The sequence below is a fragment of the Nannobrachium achirus genome (assembly GCF_963921795.1).
Source record: "Nannobrachium achirus genome assembly, chromosome: 9".
NCBI classification, from domain to species: domain Eukaryota; kingdom Metazoa; phylum Chordata; class Actinopteri; order Myctophiformes; family Myctophidae; genus Nannobrachium; species Nannobrachium achirus.
Window position 1 is genome coordinate 5,972,554 of NC_137818.1, and position 20,000 is coordinate 5,992,553.

Consider the following 20,000-nt stretch of genomic DNA (forward strand, 5'->3'; position numbering starts at 1 on the left):
GTGTGTGTGTGTGTGTGTGTGTGTGTGTGTTTCAGAATGGAGACAGGGCAGGCTGACTAGAATCATCCTACAGGATGAAGACGTTACGACCAAGATAGAAAGTGACTGGAAGAGACTGAACACACTGGTGCACTACCAGGTACACACACACACACACACACACACACACACACACACACACACACACACACACACACACACACACACACACACACACACACACACACACACACACACACAGGTACCATTGATCGTATGAAGGTGTGTGTACCTTAATGTGAATGGGTTTGCTTCTCTGACATCACGCTCTGGCTTGATGTCCCTTTTATGCCCATATATTTTATGCCCATATGTAGTCGACGATGTGATGTCAGAACATGCCCATATATGGAGATCCCTTTTATACCCACGTATGGAGATCCCTGATCTGAGGATGTGACATCACTGTGATGTCACCTGTGATGTCACAGTGATGTGTCAGCCTTTTATGGCCATATATGGAGATCCCTGCTCTGAGGATGTGACATCACTGTGATGTCACAGTGATGATGTGTCAGGGGAACCACAGTGTCAGGCGTTACAGACAGACAGAGATACGGTCAAGCTGTGACCGTTCACATACTAAACTGATTCATAATTCATTCACCCCCTCACACATACACACGCATGCATGCACGCCTGCATGCACAACATGAATCTGTGACGACTTATTGATTGATTGATAGATTGATTGATTGATAGATTGATTGATTGATTGATTTTTGTATGTGTTGCTAGGTGACAGATGGCTCTCTGGTTGCCTTGGTGCAGAAGCAGGTGTCAGCGTACAACATCGCCAACTCTTTCACCTTCACACGCTCGCTGAGTCGCTATGGTAACCATGCACACACACACACACACACACACACACACACACACACACACACACACACACACACACACACACACACACACACACACACACTGACTCACTTACTCACTCACTCACATTACATTATGTATGTTATTTTTATGTAAGGCTTTTTTTTTTATATTGAACGGAGGAAATTTTCTCTGAACACAAGAACAACACCAGAGGAAGAGACAACACACCTGAGATGCCCTCTCTCTCTCTCTCTCTCTCTCTCTCTCTCTCTCTCTCTCTCTATCAGTCAGTTTGATGAATTGCTGTGTCTCTGTTTGATCAATATTCAATCTCTTTCTCTCCCCACACATCTCCTCTCATCTCTTACTCTCTCCTCTCCTCCTCTCCCCACTCCCCTGTCCGTCTGTCTCCCTGTCTCTCTCTCTCTCCATAGAGTCCTTACTTCGCACGTCCAGCAGTCCAGACAGTTTGAGATCCAGAGCTCCAATGATAACTCCTGACCAGGAAACAGGTCACAATACACAACTTTCTCTATGCATTAACTCTCAAATACCTGGAACGCGCCCGAGTCGCGTTAGATTTTAACCACTTTAACCATTATTTTATGCTTTAACTTTAGAAAAATAGCAGATATACAAGCTCACAGCGCGGCACCGAGTGCCGCGCTGCGAGCTTGTAGATCTGCTATTTTTGAAAAATCTTGAAAATGTGTGCAAGTCTATGAATATCTTTGACCCGATCTTTGACCCGACTTCTAAATCCTTCCTCTAAATCTGTGGTTCTCAAACTTTTTCATGTCAAGGACCCCCAAAATTACAGGTATTTAGCCACGGACCCCCATCTCAAAATATGTTGTTCCAGGGACCACCCAGAAGCAAATATTTGATTTACAAATGTTCGCTTTTAAATAGATATATTCAAAGAAAAATCATGATTTTTCAAAAATAGCAGATCTACAAGCTCGCAGCGCGGCACTCGGTGCCGCGCTGTGAGCTTGTATATCTGCTATTTTTCAGTAGTTAAAGCAGTCAATAATCGTAGGCCTAAATGGGTTAAGCTATGGCTGCTCATTCTTCTTGTGACCAGAGTTGATAATACTAATATGATGTTAGTAGTACTAATAGTATTACATGTGTGTATATGTATTTCTAGGTACTAAACTGTGGCATCTGGTGAAGAACCACGAACACAGTGACCAGAGGGAAGGAGACCGGGGCAGCAAGATGGTCTCTGAGATCTATCTGACCAGACTACTGGCTACTAAGGTAGGACAGGACAGATCTATCTGACCAGACTACTGGCTACTAAGGTAGGACAGGACAGATCTATCTGACCAGACTACTGGCTACTAAGGTAGGACAGGACAGATCTATCTGACCAGACTACTGGCTACTAAGGTAGGACAGGACAGATCTATCTGACCAGACTACTGGCTACTAAGGTAGGACAGGACAGATCTATCTGACCAGACTACTGGCTACTAAGGTAGGACAGGACAGATCTACCTGACCAGACTACTGGCTACTAAGGTAGGACAGGACAGATCTATCTGACCAGACTACTGGCTACTAAGGTAGGACAGGACAGATCTACCTGACCAGACTACTGGCTACTAAGGTAGGACAGGACAGATCTATCTGACCAGACTACTGGCTACTAAGGTAGGACAGGACAGATCTATCTGACCAGACTACTGGCTACTAAGGTAGGACAGGACAGATCTACCTGACCAGACTACTGGCTACTAAGGTAGGACAGGACAGATCTACCTGACCAGACTACTGGCTACTAAGGTAGGACAGGACAGATCTATCTGACCAGACTACTGGCTACTAAGGTAGGACAGGACAGATCTATCTGACCAGACTACTGGCTACTAAGGTAGGACAGGACAGATCTATCTGACCAGACTACTGGCTACTAAGGTAGGACAGGACAGATCTACCTGACCAGACTACTGGCTACTAAGGTAGGACAGGACAGATCTACCTGACCAGACTACTGGCTACTAAGGTAGGACAGGACAGATCTATCTGACCAGACTACTGGCTACTAAGGTAGGACAGTTCAGATCTACCTGACCAGACTACTGGCTACTAAGGTAGGACAGGACAGATCTATCTGACCAGACTACTGGCTACTAAGGTAGGACAGGACAGATCTATCTGACCAGACTACTGGCTACTAAGGTAGGACAGGACAGATCTATCTGACCAGACTACTGGCTACTAAGGTAGGACAGGACAGATCTATCTGACCAGACTACTGGCTACTAAGGTAGGACAGGACAGATCTACCTGACCAGACTACTGGCTACTAAGGTAGGACAGGACAGTTCTATCTGACCAGACTACTGGCTACTAAGGTAGGACAGGACAGATCTATCTGACCAGACTACTGGCTACTAAGGTAGGACAGGACAGATCTATCTGACCAGACTACTGGCTACTAAGGTAGGACAGGACAGATCTATCTGACCAGACTACTGGCTACTAAGTTAGGACAGGACAGATCTATCTGACCAGACTACTGGCTACTAAGGTAGGACAGGACAGATCTATCTGACCAGACTACTGGCTACTAAGGTAGGACAGGACAGATCTACCTGACCAGACTACTGGCTACTAAGGTAGGACAGGACAGATCTACCTGACCAGACTACTGGCTACTAAGGTAGGACAGGACAGATCTATCTGACCAGACTACTGGCTACTAAGGTAGGACAGGACAGATCTACCTGACCAGACTACTGGCTACTAAGGTAGGACAGGACAGATCTATCTGACCAGACTACTGGCTACTAAGGTAGGACAGGACAGATCTATCTGACCAGACTACTGGCTACTAAGGTAGGACAGGACAGATCTATCTGACCAGACTACTGGCTACTAAGGTAGGACAGGACAGATCTACCTGACCAGACTACTGGCTACTAAGGTAGGACAGGACAGTTCAGATACAAGATCTATCTGACCAGACTACTGGCTACTAAGGTAGGACAGGACAGATCTACCTGACCAGACTACTGGCTACTAAGGTAGGACAGGACAGGTCTATCTGACCAGACTACTGGCTACTAAGGTAGGACAGGACAGATCTACCTGACCAGACTACTGGCTACTAAGGTAGGACAGGACAGTTCAGATACAAGGTCTATCTGACCAGACTACTGGCTACTAAGGTAGGACAGGACAGATCTATCTGACCAGACTACTGGCTACTAAGGTAGGACAGGACAGATCTATCTGACCAGACTACTGGCTACTAAGGTAGGACAGGACAGATCTATCTGACCAGACTACTGGCTACTAAGGTAGGACAGGACAGGTCTATCTGACCAGACTACTGGCTACTAAGGTAGGACAGGACAGATCTACCTGACCAGACTACTGGCTACTAAGGTAGGACAGGACCGTTCAGATACAAGGTCTATCTGACCAGACTACTGGCTACTAAGGTAGGACAGGACACTTCAGATACAAGATCTATCTGACCAGACTACTGGCTACTAAGGTAGGACAGGACAGTTCAGATACAAGGTCCACCAATAGGATTTAAACCACAAGGAAGCACAATGGCTTGTTTACATTGGGGTCCTTTGTACTCAATTCATGAAAAGGTCAGGGCGATGTAAGGATAGACTTTATAATATTCTACCAGTTTTTGAGTCTGTTCATTCCAATGGCAGACGTTTTTCTCTAAATTTTTTATCCCATGATTTTGTAACCCATTTTCACCCAGTGCCATTTGCCTATGTAATCCTGGGCTCTGCTCTCCCTCTGCCGCGCCTGGGGAGACAACGGACTGACCTCATGCTTCCTTCTTTGCATGAGGAGTCCAAGCCAAGGGGGATTTCCCTGGTTTGGACGTAGAGTATGGAAAGAACACGTTATTCCAACCAGTTCCTTTCCCCTCCATCAGGCGCCCCGGCTGGCCAGGGGGAGGCAGTATAGAGACCAGGATTACTGCATGTTTTTGTGAGGGTATCAACCCTAGGAGACACGGGGAGAACATGCAAACTCCACACAGAAAGGCCCTTTCGCCAACCCCATTGACCCATTCTTTAGCCACATGGTCACTGAACTAAATATTATGAGCCGTTCTTCACAAGCCACACAATCTGCACAACATTCTGATGCTAAAATGCGAGACGAATCAGGAGAAAATCATCTTTGTCATCGCCCTTTCTCGGTCCCAGCAACGCACGCTCGCAAGATCCAGCAGCAGTAAACATAGGACGTAAGATCTGCCATCAGACGGCGCCTACTTAACTCATTGACTGACAAAGCAAGAGTTTCTCCGAGCTATTCCCGAGATCTTTGCGTGCCAGGCCCGAGTTTCCCAAGCTATTAATCATCATTGAAATAATGATTTTGTAATCGCGAATGGACCAAGGTGTGCACGCGGATCTTGCGCGATTTGGCACTATCATGCACGATGGACACGCACGCCCACGTTAAAAGGTACGAAAATAATTACAGTTTTTCCGAGCAGTCAATTGGTTAAATAAATGCAAAAAGATTTTGTCCTTAGTAGCGAAGTGCAGGATGGGCCATCTTCCTAAATGAAGCATCTTTGATTGTTCTCACCGTGCGTGTTGTTCTGTCCTCCCGCCCACAGGGGACGCTGCAGAAGTTCGTGGACGACCTGTTTGAGACGGTGTTCAGCACGGCGCACCGCGGCTCTGCGCTGCCATTGGCTATCAAGTACATGTTTGACTTCCTGGACGAACAGGCGGACAAACGGCAAATCACCGACCCCGACGTCCGTCACACATGGAAGAGTAACTGGTGAGGCACTAGTCTGGGATCACTTCACTTTTCGGGCTTGTAACCGGTCTGGAGCGGAAACCACAACGCATCATGTTGTAGTACTCAAAGACTACAATTTGGCCGGAACTATCCACCGGAAACTGTTTTAACCCAAAATTATTCCCCTGCGCTCAAGGACATACTTTTAGGGGCCTACCTAATAAACTCCTTGATGCGGAGTAGTTTTGCTTTTGAAAAATGTGTTTGGTACAGTATATGCATCTTTTAGTCCAACTCGTAGCGACTGGCAAGACTACTCTAGGCTACTCAAGCATTTTAACTCATTGACTGCCAAGGCCCGAGTTTCCCGAGTTATTACAGTAGTCCCAGGCTGCCAGAGCCCGAGTTTCCCGAGTTGGAAGCCATTTTGAAAAAAAAAAAAAAAAAAAAGAATTTCTTTTTTTTCAAAATTTTTTTTTATAAAAAAATTTCTAAAAATGCCTCAAATGTATTAGGCATGATCGCAATTGTGAAATTGCATGTGTAGCCCCATAACAAACAAACACATCTTTCAAAATGTCAAAAATGGCTGTTTTGTCTGACTTTGAAGGCTTGTAACTCATGAATGCCTGAACGGATTTCCAAGCGGATTTTTTTGTTTGAAAGCTGTTAAAAAGTACTACACATATGATGCATATATGGTGCATGGGCGTGCACGATCCGTGCACTAAAAATTGATCCGTGCACTAGAAATCTAGGATAGTGGCAGTCTGGTACTTGGGGGCCATCTTGAAATGGCATTCAATGAGTTTTTAATAGGGATTGGGGAAACAAACGGGGGGAACCAAATCAAAGCGACGCCGCTTCTTCTAGTGGTTTCCACGTTGGGCAGAAACCAAACGGCCTGTTGTGAACGAACACCAGGCTTTCCCCCAGAAAGCCTGGTAGGCGAGGTTAGTGAGGCACGCACGCAACCACACACACATGCACACATGCACACACACTCACGCACACTCACGCGCACGCACACACACACTAATACATGTTCTAATAAGAGACCAGCTGCCAGGGTACTTAACCCATTTAGGCCTAAAATTATTGACTGCTTTAACCAGTGAAAAATAGCAGATCTACAAGCTCACAGCGCGGCACCGAGTGCCGCGCTGCGAGCTTGTAGATCTGCTATTTTTGAAAAAGTCGTGGAAATGTGGGCAAATCTTTGAATATAATATGTATTTTCAAAGCGAACGTTTGTAACTCAAATTTTGCTTCTGGGTGGTCCCTGGAACTAGATATTTTGAAATGGGGGTCCGTGGCCAAATAAATATCATTTTGGGGGTCCTTCACATGAAAAGGTTTGAGCACCACTGACATTAGTAGTCTCTCAAGAACAGACTAACTGAGCTCCAGTTAAGTGAAAAGGACCTTTTCTTTGACGATGGCTGGCCAGATTGCTGACATAGAAACATAGTTTTTTTTTCCAAAAATCTTAGAAGGATTCAAAAGACACTTCTAGAATCGGGTCAAAATTCTGATTCTCACAATTTTTCAAAAATAGCAGATCTACAAGCTCGCAGCGCGGCACTCGGTGCCGCGCTGTGAGCTTGTATATCTGCTATTTTTCAATAGTTAAAGCATAAAATATTGCGTCATAATGTGTTCAGGCCTAAATGGATTTTTAAAGCTATCAGGAGGAACACGTTTTCATGAATAAAACAATTCACAAACAAAAATCAGAGTAGCGCAAAGGTGATACACCCTGGCTATATTTGCATACTTGGCCCTGGTTGGTTCCTCACGACTTGTGAGCCGTGAAATATTTGAATAACTGAGAGGGGCCAGACCTGATCTGCAGAGGGCATTTTTTCTTTGCAATGGCAGATTTGTCTGGATTTTTGGGGTGAACTACTCTCGTATTTTGGGGGTTTACCTTCAAATTTGGGAACCTCTTTTGGGGTTGTTGTTTTTATGTACAGTATTTTCTTTAAAATGTTTTAACTCAACGGGTGCCCACGAGGTGGCAACGCGTCAATTTCTTTGATGTCTACGTGTGCCCAACGACGCGCTTGCCACGTTGTACAGTAAACTATACTGTACTGTAGCACCTGTACTGTACTACCGTGGTGATGAAACAAACTCCATTTCCCAAAATGCACCGCGGGATCACATGACCGGGAAGTGCTGTCTGCCTCGTTCACTGCCCTGTAAAGCTGCTGCACAAACATGCAGTTTTCTCCTAATCTAGCTTTTAAACCACTTTCATGTTCAAAACGGCGGCCTCTTCTACCGGCCGTCACACAAACGCTGTGGCTTAGGATTGATAAAAAACGGTCCTGACTGAAAGAAAAGATTTTCGAGAAATAAACAGGACATGCTTGGATTACATTTACTCTGATTACTTTTCTCGCCAGTACCTCGAAGGTAGGTAAAATAGCAAATTAAATGTTGAATAATTCTGGGCATCCAATGTGTTAATAATAAATATTCTAAATCCTGACCTACATTTTTTCTGAAAACTTTGGTCAGGATTGTAATGGCATTTTTTTTTTTTTTTAAACAATATGTTTATTTTTATTTTTACTTTCAAAACATATACATCACAATAAAAGCAAAAAATAAACAAACAAAAAAAAAAACCCACAAAAACAAAACCCCAAAGAATACAAAATAATCATAACACAAAGAGCACGTACATCACATCAACATCACAGCAGGCCCGACAAATGAATGAAGATGTGTTAACCTTTTGATATAACTAGCTCAACGAATGACTCTTTTCCTGTCTGTCTGTCTGTCTGTCTGTCTGTCTGTCTGTCTGTCTGTCTGTCTGTCTGTCTGTCTGTCTCTCTGTCTCTCTGTCTGTCTGTCTGTCTCTCTGTCTCTCTGTCCATCCGTCCAGTCTTCCGCTGAGGTTCTGGGTGAATGTGATCAAGAACCCTCAGTTTGTGTTTGACATCCATAAGAGCAGCATCACGGACGCCTGCCTGTCGGTGGTGGCCCAGACCTTCATGGACTCCTGCTCCACCTCCGAGCACCGCCTGGGGAAGGACTCCCCCTCCAACAAGCTGCTGTACGCTAAAGACATTCCCAACTACAAGAGCTGGGTGGAGAGGTAAGCACCACTACTACCTAAATACTAACTAACATTACAACTAGCATAACAACTGTACTAACTAAATAAATGAGTTATAAAGACATTCCTAACTACTAGAGCTGGGTGGAGAGATAAGAAACACTACTAACTAACTACTGTACCTAGTTATAAAGACATTCCCAACTACTAGAGCTGGGTGGAGAGGTAAGAAACACTACTAACTAACTACTGTACCTAGTTATAAAGACATTCCCAACTACTAGAGCTGGGTGGAGAGGTAAGAGACACTACTAACTAAATACTAACTAAATACCTAGTTTATAAAGACATTCCTAACTACTAGAGCTGGGTGGAGAGGTAAGAAACACTACTAACTAAATACTAACTAACATAACAACTAGCATAACAACTGTACTAACTTAATAAATTAGTTATAAAGACATTCCTAACTACTAGAGCTGGGTGGAGAGGTAAGAAACACTACTAACTAAATACTAACTAAATACCTAGTTATAAAGACATTCCTAACTACTAGAGCTGGGTGGAGAGGTAAGAAACACTACTAACTAAATACTAACTAACATAACAACTAGCATAACAACTGTACTAACTTAATAAATTAGTTATAAAGACATTCCTAACTACTAGAGCTGGGTGGAGAGGTAAGAAACACTACTAACTAAATACTAACTAAATACCTAGTTATAAAGACATTCCTAACTACTAGAGCTGGATGGAGAGGTAAGAAACACTACTAACTAACTACTGTACCTAGTTATAAAGACATTCCTAACTACTAGAGCTGGGTGGAGAGGTAAGAGACACTACTAACTAAATACTGTACCTAGTTATAAAGACATTCCTAACTACTAGAGCTGGATGGAGAGGTAAGAGACACTACTAACTAACTACTGTACCTAGTTATAAAGACATTCCTAACTACTAGAGCTGGGTGGAGAGGTAAGAAACACTACTAACTAAATACTAACTAAATACCTAGTTATAAAGACATTCCTAACTACTAGAGCTGGGTGGAGAGGTAAGAGACACTACTAACTACTATAATACCTAGTTATAAAGACATTCCTACAGTAACTACAAGAGCTGGGTGGAGAGGTACTAACTACTATAATACCTAGTTATAAAGACATTCCTACAGTAACTACAAGAGCTGGGTGGAGAGGTACTAACTACTATAATACCTAGTTATAAAGACATTCCTAACTACTAGAGCTGGGTGGAGAGGTAAGAAACACTACTAACTAACTACAGTACCTAGTTATAAAGACATTCCCAACTACAAGAGCTGGGTGGAGAGGTAACTACTAACTACTGTACCTAGTTATAAAGACATTCCTAACTACTAGAGCTGGGTGGAGAGATAAGAAACACTACTAACTAAATACTAACTAACATAACAACTAGCATAACAACTGTACTAACGTAATAAATTAGTTATAAAGACATTCCCAACTACAAGAGCTGGGTGGAGAGGTAAGCATTACTACTAACTACTATAATACCTAGTTATAAAGACATTCCTAACTACTAGAGCTGGGTGGAGAGGTAAGCATTACTACTAACTACTATAATACCTAGTTATAAAGACATTCCTAACTACTAGAGCTGGGTGGAGAGGTAAGCACCACTACTACCTAAATACTAACTAACATTACAACTAGCATAACAACTGTACTAAAAAAATAAATTAGTTATAAAGACATTCCTAACTACTAGAGCTGGGTGGAGAGGTAAGAAACACTACTAACTACTAGAATACCTAGTTATAAAGACATTCCTAACTACTAGAGCTGGGTGGAGACGAGAGGTAAGAAACACTACTTACTAAATACTAACTAACATTACAACTAGCATAACAACTGTACTAACTAAATAAATTGGTTATAAAGACATTCCTATCTACAAGAGCTGGGTGGAGAGGTAAGCACAACATAAACACCCTTGCTAGGATAGTAACATGAACATGTTTGTGTAGAAGGTATTACAGGGACATTTCTAAAAAGTCCTCATAAGATTAGTCCATTTTCCTGAGCGCTGCCTGTAGAATGCACAGCCTTTGCTGTGGTGTCAACCCTACGCACAACGCGGGAAACCAAAACAAAACACGCATGGCTTCCCCAGGCTGCATGCTAACATTAACACTTCTGCTGCCGTTGACATGTCAGCTCGTCAATGAAAGGGTTAATATCCTGACACCGTTGACGGGTCACCTCTTCACTGTTACTGTAAATACATTAAAAGTATTATTTCTTACTGTATGTCGCTCCGGTCCTGCCCGCATCTGTAATGTCCGCGATTTGTTTACAACGCACGTTGGGCGTGCACGCGAAGTGAAGCTCCTCCATAGCAAATCCATTGAGAGACCCATAAAGAGACTTCATTTACTAAAAAAAAAGAAGTTTGACCCCAAGGCTGGCATACAGTACAAACTGCACTCGGCTGGGCGCGGCCATGACACTTTTCATGGGCACTTATGTCATGTGACTAGATGACGTAAACGTTGAAGTAAAGTGATAATCCATCTGCGCAAAAACAACCCCACACAACAACTTCAAAATAATATCGGCGGCCAATGGAGGAAGCGGTGCGGCACCAAGGAAAATTCATCCCTTCAAAGTAAGAGGCAGCAGAAGTGTTAAGAGTGAGTAGCTAACTAAAGGTTTTCATAACCTACTGTGCTGTTCTTTGTGGGAACAAAGTCCTTTAGGTTGATATATTTTTTCATCCACTTCTAGCTCCTCGTCCAGCGTATCAACAGACTAGAGTTGCACTGCAGCTATGGCTGACTGCGCCCTCTACAGGGGAGTGCTCAGGAAAACTGTCTATAGTAACATAACCGTGTGTGCGTGTGTGTGTGTGTGTGTGTGTGTGTGTAGGTATTACAGGGACATCTCTAAGATGGTCTATAGTAACATAAACATGTGTGTGTGTGTGTGTGTGTGTGTACGTGTGCGCGTGTGTGTGTGTGTGTGTGTGTGTGTGTGTGTGTGTGTGTGTGTGTGCAGGTACTACAGGGACATCTCTAAGATGCCGTCCATCAGTGACCAGGACATGGACGCCTACCTGGTGGAGCAGTCTCGTCTCCACGGCACCGAGTTCAACACACTGAGCGCGCTCAGTGAGCTCTACTTCTACATCAACAAGTACAAGGAGGAGGTGAGTGGCTCCTGTTGATGACATCATCACACTGGGCATGCTCCATGATGAGCTCAGACTTGTGGAATGTTCTCTGCGTCTCGGGGTGGCGCGGTGGTAAAGGTACACCTGCCCACCACCGCACAATCTAGTCAGCGGGGAGTGTTGAATGGAAGGAGTAGAGCAGGGGCTCTGTGTCCTCCCGGTGGGGGCTCCTCACTGGCAGGTGAGCCAGTATAGTCCAGTCATTATATGAAAAAACCTAAAACAAATTGCAATAGTAGCAAACTCAACTGATTCTGTATCCTCATTATGTCCTTAGTGAGGGAAAAAAAGTCCCAAGGAATCCCATCGGGGCAAAGTTTTGAAAACGACTACCTTCACTTAGGGACCTAGGGAAATTTATGGAGGGGGGTCACTGGAGGAAAATAGGGGAGGGTCATGTCTTTTTAGTTTTAGTTTGAGGGAGGGTCATCAAATTTTACTTTGAGTCCAAGGGAGGGTCATCCAATTTTTATTTTTAAAATGAGCCCGGATTTTATATGCATATTTTCTTTACAGCTTTCCTGAATAATAGTACAACAATAGTCATTGACACCCCTCCGTTGCTTATCTTGGTTTTTCCCAACAGCTGGGCTATTGAGCCTTTCCCATTGTTCCTTCTATGTGTCAATCATTTAGCTTGGCCTATCCAGCCAGTAGGCGTGTGCAGTTTCTGGCCAATCACTGACGCTCTTCCTGGCAGCGACAATACTTTTAGTCAGAGGGAAAAGTTCAGAACACAACAAACATGGCGTCTTACAACATCAAGAGAACAAATGTGCGTACTAAAAGTTACTTGGATCACAATTTAAGAGCTTCGCTGCAGACCCTCTCTGCTGAGGAGAGTCTTGTCAGACTCGAAACTAAATTAGAGAAGAGCACGGACAACAAGAAGATCAGAGGGGTTAGGCAAGTCCTACTGGAATTGCGTGTGTGTGGCTGTTTGGATTTTGATTTTGGCTTCGAGGTTTTTTCGTCTTTTTTTCTTTCTCCACCACAACGGGAATCTTTTAGGGATAGTCTCATTGATGAAACATATGGCATCCCTGTTTTAATATATAGGGTTAAGTTCGGCCGGCAGTGGATCATCTTAAAGGATGGCAGTGTTCCAATGGAAAGCATTTTTCTTCACTTTCACATTTGCGTATAAAATCTCCCAGACAGATAGATGAAGCGGTGAGTTTACAGATTAAACATTCATAGCCTTCTCCTAAGTCCTGTAACATCATATGATATAGAAGTGGTAGCTTAAGTTCTAGAGTTCACTTTTATTCACTAAAATGTTATCTGTGAAGATAGCTCAGTGCATTAGTCACTGTGCTAACGATCCATTCGTCCCGTGGGGCCGCCGGTTCGAGTCTCATAGGGGGAGGTGAATTTGCTTTATTCATGTTCTCGTATATAGTGCTATTATTACTGCAGTTGCGTTTATGAATAAGTTTATGTTTTTAGGGATCATTTTACTCATGTATAAAATGTTATGTTTTAGGGGAGGGCCATCTTCTTTTCTTTTTTTGGTTGGGGAGGGCCACTGATTTTTTCCCACATACAGAGGGAGGGTCATAGCATTTTATATCAGGGCATATACATTTCCTCCAGTGACCCCCCTCCATAAATTTCGTTCTGTCCCTTACTATACACTACACTATAAAGGAAAATATGACTCCTAAAAAATCTGCTTTAAGTGGGATGTGAGGGGTCAAACTAGGGGTTTTTAATTATTCTGAATCCATTGCAAGCATTTGTTTTGCATGAAAAACATTCCATGGGCTAAAAACGGACCCCAAAAGACTGTGAAAATTGATGACTCATCACTAAACCATCGTTTTGAGTGGCCATTTCTTGCCCAAGGAATGTTTTTCGTGCAAAACAAATGCTTGCAATGGATTCAGAATAATTAAAAAACCCTAGTTTGACCCCTCACATCCAACTTGAAGCAGATTTTTTGGGAGTCATTTTTTCCTTTATATTGTAGTGTATAGTAAGTGAAGGTAGGTAGGTCGTTTTCAAAATTTTGCCCTGGTGGGATTCCTTGGGACTTTTTTTCTCTCACTAAGGACATATTGAGGATACAAAATCAGTTGAGTTTGCTACTATTGCAATTTGTTTTAGGTTTAGCCTAATTTTGGCCTAAAATTACTGGACTAGTAGGATACAAGGAACTAATTGGGGAGGAACTACTTGGCATAACGACTAAATTGGGGAGAAATAATTAGATGTAATCTGAAGAACTCCTGAGGAGTTACATTGCCTCTGGCAACCTTCAGGATGGGATTGTCAATGCTGAAGCCAGCATCTCCAAGATCAAAGGGATATGCAGTTGGGTCAGACATAGGATGGAGTGAATTGATCCCTTTATGCCCATACATGGAGAACACTGACGGCATCAGTAGGACTAAGTCCATGTGTGTCAGTGTGATGTCAGTGTGATGTAAAACGGATATGTGCCCATATATGGAGATCTCTGTATCTCTCAGCCCTTTTATGAGCATATTGGTTGGATCGGCAGTTCTACTGAAAATGTTTTGTACAACTGTACATCATGCAAGTACAGTAACGGCAGGGGAAGTAGCTAAGACCGTAGGCAAAGATCTGAGCTATCTGTGTGTGAAAGTTGGAGTCTGTAGAACCAACCATGTGCTGTGAGACCCTGTCCTTGCGAATCGGGGCAATCAACCTCGGCTTCAATTAGTAGTTGGGATGGGATAACAACTAGAAAGATGCAATTCTGGGAAATTGCTTCTCAAAAAATATGTACAGTAATACTCAGTTATTGTAATCTCATAGTTTATTACAGTGCCATTTTAGGTTCACAGTTATCGAGACATTTATCGAGAAATTGACAATATTGTTACATCAACTCTTTACAACTGTATTAACTCATTCTGAGCCCAGGACATTAACGGATTAGGGGGTCCAGAGTGCCCCCTCCCGGCCCCATTAACGGCCGCTGTCTTATTTTGAAGGCCAGAAGTCTAGACCGGAAGTACTTCCGGTCTGACGTCATCGGATCGTGCGCCGGAACCGATGCGTGTCCACGTGGAGTTGTGTAATGGCCGACCGGGAGCTTTTATAACTGTGTAAAATAAGCGAGCATCTGCCTCCATCCTAGCTTCTAAAGTGTAGTTTTGAGATAATGGACATTAAAGATGAGATCGGCCGTCCACCTCAATGTTATGGGATGACTATTGTGTGCTCGTGGAGCCGTGATGATGACAAATCAGCGCGGATTTCGTCTCCGGAGCGTCGGCCATTGTACTAGGTATTTTTACTCGCCGTTACAGTAATATATTACTTTTCACGCGACATCGCGTGAATGGCTCTATAGATACTCTATTACTTTTCACGCGACATCCCGTGAAAGGCGCTGATTGAGTTAATCAATAGATCTATATTGTTTGATTACTTTGCCGTTTCTAATTATTCACGTCCAGTTAATGTCTTGAAACAACAGGACGGAACCGCAGAGAATGACAAGACAACACAGCGGTTTTAAACCGTGTCGTCGTCGTCATCGTCACGTCTGACCTTGTCCTCTCCTCCGCAGATCCTGACGGCGCTGGACCGGGACGGGTACTGTCGTAAACACAAGCTCAGACACAAGCTGGAGCAAGCCATCAACCTGATGTCTGGGAGCAGCTGAGAGCAGGACACTCACGGACAGATGGACACAGAGATGGATGGATGGACGGGTGGATGGGTGGGAGGGAGGGAGGGAGGGTGAATGGGAGAGGGGAGACTGAGGGTGGGGTGGGGGTGGGGGGGTGAACTGATGGATCTCACAGCCACAGCTCCGCCCCTTTTGTAATTTGGGGGGGCCGGAGCCCACCTTCCTTACTTCCCCCCCCCCAAAAAAAAATCTGGATGGACTTATTGTTTTTTTTGCAGACGGAGCTATTACTTCTGAACAACAACAAACTTCAACTTATAAACTCCTGGATTGCAGCCGCCGCACTTTGATTTGGATTCTGACGCCTCACAGCAGGTGGAAACAAAGAAACAAACGAGCAGGGGATCGAGGAGGGGATAAGTTGTTGAAACCTGCTTTCACTGTTGCTATGGAAACCAGCCATGGTTACTAACGAACGAACGGCGTGGCTTGGTGGAGGGATTCTGGAAACTAGGGTGAAGATTTCTAGGGTCGAGTCAGTTTTGGACCACGAAACAAAACAAAACAAAACTAAAAAAAAGATCTGCCTGTCCTGAAGATGAATGAAGCTGCTCTGAAGGTTTCTTAACGACTTCCAACCACCTGGCCAAGCATGACCTCTCCAGATGCCAGGCTGTTAACTTGACCTTGATATCTATCGACGGCCTGGTAGCTTTAAAAGCAATCTAGGTCGATGTTTCGAAAGGTAGAGTCAAATCTGACCCAAGGAATTGTGGGTCCACCTTGAAAATCGATGAGAACATCTCAGGCTCACGGGTATTAAACTATTTGACCCGACCTTCAAATCCACGACCTGGAGAGAAAAAAGCTCTGGAGACTTAAAAGAGTTGTTGGAGGAGGAAGAAAAAGGAAGTCTTTGAGTTGAACAGAAGACAGTGTTTATCTGACTCGACCTTGAGGAGTTCTTCTTCGTTCCTAGTTGAGGATCCTGGATAACGCTGTTTCTCAAACTTTCAAATTACAACGTCTCCCCCTTAACTCTGACAGTGGTACATTTGTACCACTGTCAGAGTTACAGACTTGTATGGGGTCAATTTAGACCCCTCTAAAGGAACCCACAGAGTCCCTGGAATCCACTTCTGTGAGAACCAGTGTAAATCTATAAGGACGGCCTGTACAAACTAAACCACTCTGTCTGGACAATCACTGACCCACAGCACACTGAGCCCGATGCCTAGCGACCGACCTGAACCTGTGTCCATTCTCCTCCTCTCCTCTCCTCTCTCAAGGGGACCACACACTGGACGTGGGCGGCTGCGTAGCGGCGCGTCGCGGTATCGACGCACGTGAAGTGCCGCGCGGTAATCTGAACTGGATGCGGCGCGCTGCCACACAGCACATGCATTTCCCCGGTTTGGAGAAACACGGGAGAAACATGCTCACCGCGCGGCAACGCTGGAAAAATAGAACGGCAGCGTATCGGCGCGGCAGGCGAGGCGGCAGACCCGCGGCTATACGCGTCTGACGCTGCCGGTGTGGGTTAGTTCATTGAAAACAAAGGGGCCGTATGTTTTGACGCGCCGCTTCCGTGCCGCCTCCGTGCCGCCTCCGTGCCGCCTCCGTGCCTCCTCCGCGTCCGGTGTGTGTTCCCCTTTACTCTCCTCCTTCTCCCCTCCTCTCTTCTCACCAAACCTGACCTCAACCCCCCCCCCCCCCACTCCCCCAACCCCTCTTTTCTCATTGGTCAGTCCTACTGATCCCCTGGCCTGGCCTACTACTATTGGCCAGACAACAAGACTTTTTATTATTAGTAATGTTACTGCCCTGACCAATCAAGACTGTGGAATCCGCCAGAATCGTGAAAAAAAAATCGTCAATAACACACACACACAGAAAAAAAGAAAAAGAAGAAAAAAATAAAGAAAAAGACAAGACGATAACTATTATTCCGATCCTGTCTGGACAGTGTTTGAATACATTCCAATAAACAACAGGCACATTATTAACGGTATGTCTGTACGTCACACAGCTTTGTCGCTATAACGGTGACTCGGGTTCGAGTCCAGAAAAAGAAGAAGAAAAAAACAAAATATCCCAAAGCTGTTCAACCAAACTTTTCATTGTCAAACAAACATGACTTTTGCATCATTTGCTGTCAAAAACGTGAATATCTCCCAACACACACATATACATATACATATACATATACATATACATATACATACACATACACGTTACACGTACATACAGTACACAGCCATGCTATTACCGTGCGCCATGCAAGCATCGACATGACCACCAGGGGGAAATACTGTGCAGTTACAAAGCCAGTGCCATGTAAAAGACCGGACCAGATCGCATGAGAACGGACCGGACTCGGACCAAACCCAGATCTGGTGGGGGCAAAAAACCAGGAACTGGACTATTATGAAGTTGTGTAGACTGGACCGGAGAACTGAACTGAACTCAAGAATTCTGTTTTAAAGACTCGTGGCTTCAATTGTAAAAAAGAAAAACAGAGGAGGAAAAAAAAGAGAAAAATACAATAAAAATGAAAAAACTAAACAAAAAAAATATAATTCATTATAAAAGAAAAAAGATTTCAAAAGGAGAAAACGACGAATATCGAAAAGTTAACGTGTAATAAGAACTTTGTGGATCGGAAAAGGTTTGACGGATTTTAAAGGAACTTGTATAAAGAATGTTTATGCGACAGTGTGTCAAGAGGGGAGGGGGGGACAAAGCCAAGGAGTGGATCAGAAGGATCGGACTACCAAACGAGACCAAGCCAGCCCTCGCGCATCAACGGCCCGCGACAAAACCATAAGAGAAACTCAACCAAGAGAACTAAGAACCGGGAAAACGCCGTTTAATAACGTCTAGAGGAGAACCTCTAGAACTTATTCCTGCGGGGAGCTTCTGTTCCATCTTCAGACCAAACTCCTCCACGGTCCCAACCGTGGAAGAGAAAAAAACGTCAAGAAAACATCTGGTCTGGAGAACTTTGATGGTTCTTCAAACGCCTGTTGGTCTGAGGCCTCTTGCACACAGTTAAAGCACCTCCCCTGTGCTTGACCCTTGGGGGAGGAGGGGTGGAAGGGCAGCGTCCAATTAATTCCCTTACGGAAGTCACATGGTTTGAAGGAGCAAGCTTGCTCTTAGCCTGCCTCTCGGCTGCCCTTAAGGCAAGAAGCAGCCGAGAGGCCAAAAAAAAAAAAAAAAAAAAAAACGTGACTTCCATACTAGGGAAATGAATTGGACGCTGCCCTTTCCCCCCTCCTCCCCCAAAGGCTAGCACAGGGCATGTGTTTTAACTGTGTGTCTGCGGCCTGAGAACTTTGATAACTTTTGCCAAAGTTGAACAGAACTTAACAAGAACTGTTGCCTGGAGTGAACAGAAGGGTGTTGGTTGGTTGGTGGGTGGGTTGTGTGTGAGGGCTGGAGGGGGTGAAGGTCCGTGGTGGGTGTGTGTGACCCTCCTGCACTATTAAAGCAGGACGGGGGACAGACCTTCCACCGACCCTCCCCCTCTGAAGGAGTGAAGGCCACTATACTTCATGTTAAACACAACAGCAGCCTCAAACCGTTGAGCTGGGAGACTCGCTGTAATGGAGCAGCACAGTATTTATGTGTCTCTGACACTGGCGCATGTCAGGGTTCAGTCAAAGGACAAAGAAAAATCTAATATCTTAATACACTTCACCGAATACCTCAACAACGGTACATATCCCACGACAATATCGTATTGTGACAACGTCTTTGTTTTATATATGTTTTTAAAGTCAAAATAGCTGATCTGCAAGCTGACAACGCGTCACATTTTTTTTGCTGTTTTCGAACATTTCTCAAGTATAAAATAGGGCTCAAGTGATTTAAAACCAGGACCCTAACGCCTATTATTCCATATCACGGTATTACGGTATCCAAAAACAATCCCATATTGGATATCCTAAGTGTCATATCACAATAATATCCATATAATATCCATATAATATCCATATATCGCGTCGTTGTCGGGCAGGAACCTCGTATCTCCAAGTTTCACATGTGTACGTTCTTTCGCAAAGCAAAGCACTGCTTCATCGTACAAGGCCGTCGCACAAAAGTAGTGAAAACAGCCGATCTACAAGCACACAACGCCTCGCGGTGCGAGGCGTTGTGTGCTTGTAGATCGGCTGTTTTCACTAGTTTAAGTTGTTTTTAAAATGAAAAATGCAAAACGAACGGTTTTCACCCGACAACGACGACATAACAGTTCGGTGTCGGGTATCAGGCGAGAGGGTTCTTCTCCCATGCTGTGTTGTGTTTAACGTGAGGAGGAGTGGCTCTCCCTCTCTCTCTGGTCTCTGTGATGCCATAGCTTCCAAGCACCTTTTAATTTCTCACTGTTGACTTTGTTTGTTCGTTTGTTTGTTTGTTGTTGTTGTTTTATATTCGGGGGCCAAAAAGGACCCCCCCCCGTTCGCTGAGGACTGAGGAGGA

At 44.3% G+C, this 20,000-nt stretch overlaps 1 protein-coding gene across 1 annotated transcript in view; it reads left to right on the top strand.

Annotated features, from left to right (window-relative positions):
• The window catches only part of plxna3 (plexin A3), a gene marked incomplete at its 5' end in the record, with an annotated part of 238,462 nt that extends 222,879 nt beyond the window's left edge, over window positions 1-15,583 (top strand). Inside the window, 8 exons of the mRNA XM_080733945.1 lie at window positions 36-139; window positions 778-874; window positions 1,299-1,376; window positions 2,018-2,130; window positions 5,486-5,655; window positions 8,516-8,728; window positions 11,737-11,887; window positions 15,456-15,583. Of these exons, the coding sequence (XP_080590071.1) occupies window positions 36-139; window positions 778-874; window positions 1,299-1,376; window positions 2,018-2,130; window positions 5,486-5,655; window positions 8,516-8,728; window positions 11,737-11,887; window positions 15,456-15,551 (1,022 nt within the window). The 3' untranslated portion in view covers window positions 15,552-15,583. The remainder of the gene's footprint in view (window positions 1-35; window positions 140-777; window positions 875-1,298; window positions 1,377-2,017; window positions 2,131-5,485; window positions 5,656-8,515; window positions 8,729-11,736; window positions 11,888-15,455) is intronic.
• Between the last annotated feature and the right edge of the window lie 4,417 nt (window positions 15,584-20,000).